Here is a 12,086-nt window from a genome sequence, read left to right on the forward strand (position 1 = left end):
GTCAGCCAAATGTTTTCTGTAGTTGGAGATCAGACCTAAACAGCGGCCAGGAAGGATTTGAGAACATTCCTCTGGTCAAAGGTTTTGCAGTTCTGCAATATCTATACACACATTGCCCAGGCACAAAACTTTCAATGTGCCAGTTTATTACAATTCCACAAGGTCGCCACATTGATTTTCTTGATTGTTATCTCTTCATTCCTCATCACCAACAATATCCCAGCATCCCTCGCGGCCGTGCTCCGAGCATACTCCGTAGCGGCGGCTGTCAGGTCAGAGGCAGAAATAGTAGCAGTCTCTTGGTGTCTGGGGATGCTGTCTGCCTCCCTGACCCTGTTCTTATCACCTGTCAGTTTGAGCCAGGATTCTCCTCGGGCACTTGCCAATGATTTAGTCTGGGATTACGCCTGGTGCTTGGCGGCTATCGTTACAAGAATGACTCACCACCTCTTCACAGGGAAAGATGGAGGCCTTGAATGGGCCGAATGAGAATGAATCCACTTACATAATTGGATAGAATGTCGTAATTCGTATGTTCCTGAGCCGATTGTGAATGCGTGTTCTCACCTTAGGTACTACAGCATGTTGTCATTTACAGTAGAGGTGCACGGTATTGGAAAGACGTGATATTGTTGTTGAATATAGTAATATCGATATTATTGTGATATTTAACATGTACCTAAAGAAATTGCTTTTTTATTATCAAATGAAAGAATTCTTTTTTTTTTCATGCTGAAAAATAAGGAAGCTCAATATGTTCTTAGCTAATTAATTGTAATTAAGATTGATATTGTTTGCACATTTGCATTTGACTGATCAAATTCACATAAAAGCACATCATTCCATGAGAAAACTATTGCAAGTGCATATTGCGTGGGTCAATATCACAATATTGATATTTTTCGATATATTATGCAGCCCTACTATACAAGTCAAGCAAGCCTTTCTTCCATTTAATTCACTAAACTAAATCTGGCACTTTGTATTCAATCTTCCAAGCACTGAGCTCTTCATCTTTTTGGTCTAAACTTTTCCTGGGTGTGGAGAGCAGAGGATATTCCAGTTTGTTTTGGCACCATTCTCTCTCTCTCTCTCTCTCTCTCTCTCTCTCTCTCTCTCTCTCTCTCTCTCTCTCTCTCTCTCTCTCTCTCTCTCTCTCCTCTCTTTGTCTTGCTCTCTATAACACTGTCTTCCTTACACACATTTATTTGCAAGAAAGTGTCATTATTCAGTCCACAAGCTTAGCTTTGATCAGGTTCCATTGGTGCAGCCAGCATTGTGAGGGGAACAATGAATTAACAGTGATTTAGTGTGGGAGCGAGAGAGAGCGTATGAAATAATTAAGCTTGCATATTTCCAATGCGCACTCTCTGGGTTTGAACGGGAAGGTAAACATCATACAATCATGCATTAGGTTCTGCCTGCTGTCCATACAAGACAAAGACTCGTCGTATAGATGCACATCATCCGGCTCACGGCACTCAGGATATGAGGCGTGCAAGGCTCTTAGACATTTTAAGTACTGTGAGTCCTTTGAGAATCCTTCAGTGAAATGGATTGAGTAGCTCAAGCACGCTAGTCCATGTGCTGCCACCGCTGAAGCAGCAAAGTCCTTCAGTCAGCTATTTAGATGACAAGTAAGGCCAGCTGGTTCTCCTGCCATTATACCTCTCCACCACTCGGATGCTCCTTGAGGAGGATGAAGAGCTAAATGAGCAAGGGTGACTGCCTGCAGCTGTTGATTCACAAAAGCTGTTGATTTACATACTTTTTTAGGGTATCTCGGTGTCTATCAATACAAATTCCCATTATTTTATTATACACTATTAGTAGAGGTGCAACAAACATTGATTTGGATTGGAAAATCAATTTTGATACAATCAAAAAATAGACTGTGGTCGTGGGTCCTTTTGGCAAAGGGTTTGCAACAGCAAAACACCTGTTTTTGTCCAGATGATTCGCATGAGAAGTTTTTGATGCAGTTTTTACGGCAGAAGCCCTTCGTGACGCAACCCTCGGCACCCGGGTTTGGGACCAGCACATGGGAGACAGTGACATGGTTGCCTATGGTTCCCTGACTGGGATTCGAACCCAGATCGCGGGCAATGAAAGCTCCGCAACCTAACCACCTACAAAAACCTACAAACACACTTACATGTCTACAAAAATGAGCAAACAATTATCTTGAGTCTTCCACTTTTATCTTGATGCAGCAATTTTGGTTATAAAAAATGAGTAGAGGGCTACATTAGGTCACAAGACGTAGGTGTCAACACTCATGAATAACATTCTCCCATCTTATTGTTGGTCTGACATTTGCACAAAGCTCATTTGTTTGAGTCATTAACAAAGAAACTACTTTTCTCATACTGTAAGTCATTGTACTATCAAAATGATTTTGAAGGATTCCTGCTTGATGAATTTTTGTTTTTTAAACAGCTTTCAAATATTTTTCCATGAAATGATCAAAACATGGATAGGTAGATAGACAAACAATGAATGAATGAATAAATACATAAATAGATAAATGAATAAATAAATAAATGAATGAATGAATGAAGAAAGAAAGAAAGAAAGAAAGAAAGAAAGAAAGAAAGAAAGAAAGAAAGAAAGAAAGAAAGAAAGAAAGAAAAGACTGCTGATGTAGCTGTAAGTTTTAGAGACTGTTGTCTTTCTGTCCACCTCAGCGCATCACCAAGGCTCAACGGGAGGTGAGCCAAGTGGTGGGCCAATTCAGTGTCAACGGTGTCGTGAAGTGTGCAAAGGAGAGGTGGTTCGAGTTCAAGAGACCCACTTTCATGTCAAGTGTTTCACCTGCACAGGTAAGACTTGATCTACACATAACAGTAGGATTTATGAATTTTGCAGTGACTAATTCAAGGCAGAGAGTATATACAAGGCCTTAGTCACGGTTTTGCTATTTCTGCAAACAAGCTGCGTTGACTGCTTAGAATAGTATCTCTTCTTTGCTAATCCATCTTAGTCCCCATACTGAGTGCTACTATTAGTGCACAGTGAGGATTGGAGCGGATCAGAGTTGCCTTGCGGGGGGGACTTAGACTCCTGCTAAGGTAGCTTGTAATAGTCAACTCAGAAGGGAGTTCCCCTGTTGTACACTGCTTTCTAATGACATTGTTTCCCAGCTTTTTTCGTGCCACCAGGCAGGAAAAGCCCTACAATGGAGTAAGTAAAGTAGTGTTCAATACTGTGCGGAAAGTTTTTCCATCCACCGCTCATCGTCACATCGAGGCAGCTTCAAGTTTACAAAGAAATAACACTTTATATGTTATGCTTGTATTAAAAATTATATTAAATGTTTGTTATCGCTAGGGAGTGCAAGATTTTTACAAGTACACCAGTAGTGGCTTCTTTGAAATTTTATTTCTCTGGTTTTACACTGCACACTACTGATAAGGTAGCAGAATAGCTTATCTGCAGGAAAGGCTCAAGGTCTCTTTCAAACATGACGGTGATTTATGGCACACTTACAAAAATTGGTGCTCCTCCGGAAAAGGCCTTATGACAGTCAAGTGTGCGTGCCGAAGCAAATTACAAATCAAAGAACCAAGAAACATCATTTGTCATGGGGCCGTGTGGCCTGAAGCCAGTAAGTTTAGGTAGGAATAGTGCTACCTCTAAACCAAGAATCACTTTTCAGTCATGTGCAAATGATTTTATATGAAGCAGCTAAAACTCAGGGTGGCAATTGCAGAGTAACAGTACCTGTGCTACAGCAAGTATGCAATAATCAAATATATTAGCTGGATAACCATTTATAATACCTCTAAGCATAAGGCGTAAGCATAGAATAAAATGAAAAGATTAAAATTAGTGAATAGAAAAATATACTTTTCTATTTCAATAAAAAAGAATAAAAACACTGTTGTGTTTAACATGGTTTTACGGAATAAGATGATTCTATTCTTATGCCATTGAATAATACTCCAATAACTAGATACAGTTTTATTTTGTATTAAAGTGTATTATAAATGTTTTTTTTACCTGATTATTGTTTATTAACCAATTATCGTTGTTGACTTGGTATTTAAGTGGTTAAACAGAAAACATTTTCAAACTATGTTTTCTTATTGTACTCACAACCCTTGAAATTGGTTCAATTATTTTTTTATCCCCAAAGTTAAAGCTGATGTTTGCAAAAGTCTTATTTTGATTACACAGAAAAGATAATGCTACTACTTTAATAGTTAATAGTAGACTGAAATAAGAGGATTTAACACTTAAATTATGTCTCTGAATAGTTCATTGAATAGCATATAATAATTTGATAATTGATTAGTTGTTAATTAATTGATAAGAGGATTCAAACACTTACATTATGTCTCTGAATAGTTCATACCTATAATAGCATATAATAATTTGATAATTGAGAAGTTGTTAATTAATTGATGAATTTTGACACCTCTTGTATCAGGGGAGATAAAGTCGGACATCACGTTTTCAAATTTTTCAATGCTTTTTACCCCTGCAAACATTGTTTCCTATACCATCTGTTCACCCATTTGTTTTCTGTCTGTCTTCAGGTTTGTGCTCATAAATGTATTAAGGACATAGAAAAAAAAAAACTACGCAGAGTATATTGTTCAAATCTTCTCACAGCTCGTGTAGTGTGTGTGTTACAACAGCATTCTGTCATTCTACGCGAGATGAACACACTGGAGGCTCCTTATAACACGCTCCCTACGTCTAAATGTCTGTCACACGGACGCGCATGCACACACGCACACACACGCACGCACGCATACACACACACACACACACACACACACACACACACACCCCCCCACACACACACACACACACACACACACAACCTGATATCGCTTGTTGTGCATGAATCCACATGTGCATTTGTGTGCACACATGCTCTATCTCTGTGGTTGTTAAGAGTTGCTGTGGTAACGGACCGGTGGGGCACCCGTGCCCTGGTTGGTGGATATTCTCAGCATCTCTATGGTGCTATTAACCAATCGCAGGGCACTATTCGTGCCCCAGAGAAAAAAATGGGGTGGTGAACGCAGGAAGACAACGGAGGAACGAAGGGGTGGGGGTTGGGTTGTTTGTGTCACCGAAACATTACATCATAACTTTGGTCTAATATCAAGTAGGTTTATACTGTTTTTCTGCCACTCCTCTCCCATTCCTTACTCCTGGTCGCTATGTTACAGTAAGAGCAAACCTTCAGAGATCAACATGAAACAGCTCTCTCATGTTTCAGAGCGTTCTTCCCATCCAAGTTTATGAGGCATTATTGTGTGGCCAGACAATTCCACATCCTGCCCTATAATGCGCGGGCCTCTATGCGGGCCTCTGCTCAGCCAGCAGTTTTCCACAGATTTTATTGTTCTGTGGTTGACTCCCCCTCATGCTCAAATGCACTGTGTTTTTTTTTGAACACTTGAAACTCCATTGATAGTTTCATGCTTGTTGCTGGTACTGTCTCTTTTGTTTGGTCCACAATGAATTTCTAAAGCTGACTGGCTGCAAATAAGATACATTTAAAGAAGCTGTGTCATGCTATTTTAAGCTTTCCACAGTAAATTATAGGCATGTATATGATTGGATATTATTTTCTTTGGCACAATGATTTTCTTATAAAATATGAGTGTTTTTGGTGACTATTTTTCTAACCCATGAGTACGATGTCTGGTTCACTCATACCCCCCCTGCTGTACAGTGATCCCTCGCCACTTCACGCGCTCCACCTATTGCGGAGTCGTTATTTTGCAGGTTTATAAGTAACGAAAGAACGGCGTTTAAATACACACTGATAGCGTGGGGCATGCCTCTGAGTAATGTGCATCACTGCGGACAAGCGCGGGAAGCATGGCAGCCAGCCGTACACGAGTCGGAACAGCGGCAATGAGCTCCGATAGCGCGGGGCGTGCCTCTGAGTAATTTGCACGTGACTGAGGACAAGCGCAGGAGACGTGGGAGGCCGACAGCCGGCCATGCGTGAGGGAAGAAGCACCCACCGGCGCAGGAGTCAGGACATGTGACAATATCTCATGTTTGTTCTTTTGTTTACTGTAAAGGTACAATACATTCACAGAACAGTGTGGGAATGGTTATTAAGGGAATGGGAGAAGTTTATGTGCGTATTATGTATTAAGTATTGTGGAGGGTTTACAAAGCCTTAATATTGTGTACTGGACCACAATGCAACAGGAGATTCATGCACAACCGTGACTCACTTTGGTTTCGCTACGCATGATGTCCACCGGGTTAGTGTGGTGCTGTAATCCGGGAGGTGGCCACTTTGCATTGCTTGACAATGTAAACCACACTTCAATTTAACTTGCAATACAACCATGCCCACTAGCAGCCAACAAGAAACCCAAAGCATTGGAAATTCCAATACAAAGGTGTCTAAATACCTAATTAATAAATGGAGGAATGAAAAAAGAAAGAGGCGTCTTCATGACAATGAATAAAGACAACCGCAGTCAGGTAAGCAAGGCAACGTAACCCCTCTCTTTTTATGGTTAGGTTACCCATTGCCCTTCTTCTGTGGTTAATTTCGTATGGAACATGAGTGAAAATCTTGCACAATGCCGAGTTAAAACATGCCCAGGTCTTCAATACACTCAGTACGCAAATGCGTTGTAAACTAGGGTTTATTGTTAACGTTTTACTGTTGTTTTGAAAGGTAGTAGTTGACAACCACCAGCTGATTAGCGTTTCATTTTCATTTAGCCTGTGCAACTTAAGTCTGCGCAATTGAATCAACAGGGGGAGAGAGTGTGAGAGAGGAAAGGTTGTTTTGCTGTTGTTTCGAAAGTTGTAGCAGTTGAGAACTATCAGCTGACGAGCCATTCGTTTAGCCAATGAAACGTCAGTACAAACAAAACAACAGAGGAGGGAGTATGAGAGAGAGGAAGGGGTGCCGTGTGTGTGGATGTGTGTGTGTGTGCGTGTGTGTGTGTGTGTGCGCGTGTGAGACTGATTGACAGACTGCATGATTGGACGCTGCAATGAGGAGCAATCTGTCTGTCTCCCGATGTTTTGTTGAATAAAGTTGTATTTGTAAGCATATGTAGATACTGCTACTGAGTAGGAGGTGGAGCAACTGATTATTTAAAACTAATTGTTAATCACTCATTAAACTTAATTTGAGTCAGTCAAATTTTGTCTCTCTGGTCTTCGGGGGGAGGGGACTGGACGACTTTAGTTAGGGGCCCCCCTTGACATATTTTTGCCTAGGGCCCCATGGAGGTCTGAACCGGCTCTGTTAATACGTATACCGTTTCTACTTCGCGGATTTTCATTTATTATCCAGGTGGTTCTGGAACGCATCTCACGCGATAAACGAGGGATCACTGTACTCACCATTGTCATTTTAACATGGCTAAAAGCTCCAAAAAGTTGATTTGGCATACTATAAGGTTTAAGGTTACATTTTTCTTCTGTAGCTCACTTGGAAATCTAATCTTTTAATCTTGCCGACTGGAAGCTTTTTCTTTCTGTCCTTCCTGCTGAAGGCCACTCAACCATGAAATCAATTTCTCATCATGGGACAGGATGACACAGTCATGCTAAGTGTGTGGAGGCTAATGGCAAATGGCATTTCACCAGGATGACAATCCTCTGTCAACAGATAGATGCCTTCAGTTGTGATTTAGAACTTTGGAAATTGGTGTGTTGAAATCTTTAAGTTTTTTCTTTAGCCTTTTTGTCCTCAGAGAATTGTTGAGTATTCCTGGATTACTGAGCTTGACCCATAGTGTTGTCTTCTGTTATATTGTTGTGACTGTAAAACTATGGCAGATAGTTTCAGTTTTCCTTGTCCCTACCTCCACAGCTTCTCAATTTTCCTCATATTTGCTCAAAAGGGCTGACTGTGCCCTATTAAAAGATTCAGACCATAGTGTGACTGTGGTCTAGACAGTACTTGAAAAACTGTTTGCCTTTATGCAATTGAGATGCAATTGAAATTCAGATAGGAATTGAGATTAAGGACTGTTCCTCTATTTTAACTGACTAAAAAATATTTGGATAAAGACATCCCTTCATCCATTTTCCATTCTGTTTTTCCTTCTCTAGGGTCACGGGTGGGCTAGATCCAAAATGTGTAGTTAGGACTGAAGTGGTTGTCATCACAGTAGTTGTAATCACATATATTTGTCATTTACTACCATAATTTCCTTAATGGTGATGACAATCCGTTGGTGCAATTAAGAATTTAACCCACCACTTATAAGTTGTGAGACTATCACTCCACAACTGAGGCATGTGAAAAAGTCATTAAGCAGTCAGGAATCACCATTTACTAGAAAATGCTGATGGCTGGGAATCTGAAAATGGGTTTAGTTATTCTCAGGGGTTGACTTATTCTAGTATGGTTGCTGTTAGAATAAGTACCCCTGTAACTTTGTTTATCGAAGGGGGAACTTGCAATATGATACGTTAACCAGGGTTAATGAGTTTTCCGACTGTGTGAGGGGTCATTGAAAGCACCTCCATAATTTAAAAAAAGAAAAGAAAAGGAACCAACGGCTTCCCTCTTTCACTCAATGGGTGCGCGTTCTTGCAGGAGGGGATACCTCCTTTGGCACAACACCGGCTATACTTCGTGGTGAGCTCAATGATACGCATGCCTTCGCCATGGCTCCAGTTCGTATTTTGAAACATTTCACAAGTATAGGCTTTTGTAAGTAGAGGTACCACTGTATGAGCCATACTCTGTTGGAGTAACAAGCTACTACAGAGTATAACAAAATGAACTTTTTGGACAAGACGCATAAGTACAGAATGTCGGAATATGTACGGATCTTAGTAAAGGAACATCGGCACAATTGTATGTAAGTAATTTGGTGTCCAAAGTTGCTGTTATGAGGACAAACATATTGTGTGCCTCCCATCTAAAAGAAAAGTGCATGCCAGGATGCCTAACCCATGAGCACAGGCTCAAGAGGACACCACAATGCCAAGGGTCCAAGGCTGGTCCGCCAGCTCCATAGAGGCGCCGAGAACAGCCTCGGGAGAGCTAGATGCCCCCATCCGCCACCATGGCAGGACGCAGGGGTCAGTCTTCCCCCCTGGGAGGGCAACAGCCTGCAACCGGATCCACGAGTGATCCACAGCAGCTGGAAAAGAGGCCGGATGGATGCTCCTGAGAGGGTAGATCAAGAGTGGACAAGAGCGAAACAGAACCCCAGTGTCATGCCATGAACCTTGTGATTACACACCTCCCTCCCTCTCATGAGGGTCCGCAGGTTTCCTACTGACAACCACTGAAGCCATGCATCAATTCAAATCAGGAAGTGTGTAATTTATAGCTCTCTAAGATAACCCCAGTTCAGCAGCAGGTTTACTTCATGACAGTGTTGAATTACAGACTGAGACAACTCACATTTTGTGGCCCACAGTCACCCTTTATGAATTGTGATTTATACTCCTAGGTTGCAACGGAGACGAAGTGCCTGTGATTGGCAAAGGTACCCTACCCGCATGTAAATAAAATGAACACCAATGCAAAAGCTAAACAGTGATCCATTTATAACGCAGGCAATGAACAATGTGTATGTAAACAAATGTCTCACTCTTCCACATCTTTTGATTGTTTTTTTTTCTCAATGCAGGGAAAATGAGTTAGACAGATAAATACTAGGGCTGTACTGCTTCTCTTGATTGCATCATTTTTGTAATTCTCTGTCAAGACACCATTAATCCCATCACTCATCCATTGCATTCATAACATCTTCTCTCAACATCTCTTTATTCCGCTGTCTGATGTCCAATGCAGCATATACAAGACTTAGCTGAGAGCAATGAAAAGGCAAAGAGTGGTTATGAAGAAAAGAGAAACAGAAACACAGTTAAAAGTGGGGGTTTAAACTGAAGGGTGGCTTCCTGTAGCTATAGCAACCACTGGTACACTTGTCCAATCACCAAGCCAAAGCCCGGTTGCTAGGGAGAGAATGAGTGCGGGAGGATACGGGACTCCTCCCCAATGGCTCTCCAGGATGCACGATACATGACGGGGTTTCATTCTTCTGCTCATCCATGTCCAATGTCACTCTACTGAAGGGCTTTCACTCAATGTTGCCTTGATCTATTGTCTTGAAATGTGTGCAGATATTGATGTTAAATTGTCACTGTGTGCGTACATGCATGGGTGTGTGCGTGCATGTGTGTGAGTGTGTGTGTGTGTGTGTGTGTGCCTGTGTGAGGGAAAAAGCATTCTGCTCTGTCAGACAATAAACAGCCTTGCGCTCCATATATGTACATACATAAGTTATTGTAACACATTCCCTGGTATTTCTAATCTTTCCTCTTTGTAGTCATCCTTATACACCATTTGACGAATCGCTCCTCAGCCCTCAGAGGTCCTCAGTAGCCTGACTGGTTTGAGGAGACTCCACTGGGCACCCATCTGTCTCTATCCAAAAGCCACTGCAGAGTGCCAAAAGATAGAAGTTATTAATGCACAGTATTACTCCACTTGAGAATTCCGCTTTCAGCCTCCACCCACTGTCTTTGTTTCTTTGTTTACATCATCCTTGTCCTTGTCCATCGTTGAAGGTTTCAGTTTTCAGTACAACAGGTTTCAAATTTGTGAGGTCACACACTGATAATTATTATAATTATTACATTAATATATAAACATATAAAAATCCCGTTAATGTTAGAATAGAATAGTATAGAATAGAATAGAATAGAATAGAATAGAATAGAATAGAATAGAATAGAATAGAATAGAATAGAATAGAATAGAATGCCCTTTATTGTCATTTTACAACTTAATTGTACAACGAAATTGGAGAGCTACTCCCTTTCTGGTGCAATAAGGATGTGGAAAAGAAATCTTTGCGTTTCGTTTATCGCGGCTTCACTACGTCGCAGATTTTTTTTCAAAATTGTAAAAACATTTAAAAGTCAAAATAAAACTTCTAAATTGCAGAAACTTGTGTCTAACCTTTAGGACAATGTAGTATTGCTTCAAATGTTCGTTTACATTCATTTACATTTAGAAGTCCGTTTTCGCGTGTCAGTACGATCGCGAATTAGGATCTTTCCGCCAACTCGTTAGCCTGCCCAGTACTTCTTGTTGGTGACCGTACTTCGCGGATTTCACTTATCCCGGGTGGTTTTTGGAACCGATTATCCGCGATAGACGAAGGATTACTATACCTCTTTTGCTGAGTCCTAGGTTTAATCATCGTTTGCCTTCGTTGTTCATTATTATCTTTCACAGCAGACCTAAAATGTTTTACGTCTACAGCAAGATCATTTCATCATAAAGCACACTACACTCAAGTGCATAATCAGCTACAATGTAGTCACGGTGAGACAAAATTGTGGTCACCCTTCAATGTTTTGAAGCAGAAACTTCAAAGCTGAGACACGAGGAGAGAAACGGGAGGTGTCTAAATGATTTTAGGTTTCTCGCCTGGGTTGACTTGAGATGGGAATTTTAATTGCGTCTGTTGGCAGGAGATAAATACCCAATCACCCAGACCCCCTGTTGGGGTCTCATCAGTGTAGTTCTAATGACCACAGCTGCCGACAGCAGCCTGTGTGTTAACCTCCAATCACTTGGCCTGTGATCTCTCACCAAGTCCTTGGATTGCCCAAAATGAGAAATCAGAAGTCAAAAGACCTGTCTTTTACTTTCAGGCATTAGAATGCCACTCAGGGATTGATCTGAAAATGAGCAGAATGCATTCAATTAGGTCTTTGATGTAGCACTTAACATGTTGTTGAGTTCATTTTGGAAACCAATTGTGGCTAAATCTAATTATGTTTGGTAACATAGTATAATATGTCATTCACACTTCAAAAGATCTTATTGTTTATGTAATCATAAAAATTAAGATTGAAGGTCCCTCTTGGGTAGCCATGGAATAACTAAAAAGCTGAGAGGTATTCACCGGGTAGTGAAACAGACCTGACAAGTTCCACTTAGGTTTTTATTAGTCTGCTGATTTTATAGGCATATGTTGCTACCATGTACTGCTGGTTGTGCAGATGTAAGCAAAGCCTCTCGTCCTTTAGCCAACCTAAGCCATGCCTCTGCAGGGGCAAGAACATCTGGCTGAAGTCCATCCACACTTCTGGCAGCAAAA

At 41.0% G+C, this 12,086-nt stretch overlaps 1 protein-coding gene across 5 annotated transcripts in view; it reads left to right on the forward strand.

Moving 5' to 3' along the window:
• The window catches only part of ablim3 (actin binding LIM protein family, member 3), a 45,551-nt gene that overhangs the window by 5,810 nt on the left and 27,655 nt on the right, over nt 1-12,086 (forward strand). For all 5 annotated transcript variants that reach the window (XR_015860234.1, XR_015860236.1, XR_015860235.1 and 2 more), the window contains exon 2: nt 2,688-2,822. Coding sequence is in view for 1 of the 5 variants with exons in the window: in XM_088384659.1 (XP_088240785.1) it covers nt 2,688-2,822 (135 nt within the window). In the remaining 4 variants the exon portion in view is untranslated. The remainder of the gene's footprint in view (nt 1-2,687; nt 2,823-12,086) is intronic.

Source organism: Syngnathus floridae, chromosome 1 (assembly GCF_059516105.1).
Source record: "Syngnathus floridae isolate MCC-2025c chromosome 1, RoL_Sflo_1.0, whole genome shotgun sequence".
Lineage (NCBI taxonomy): Eukaryota > Metazoa > Chordata > Actinopteri > Syngnathiformes > Syngnathidae > Syngnathus > Syngnathus floridae.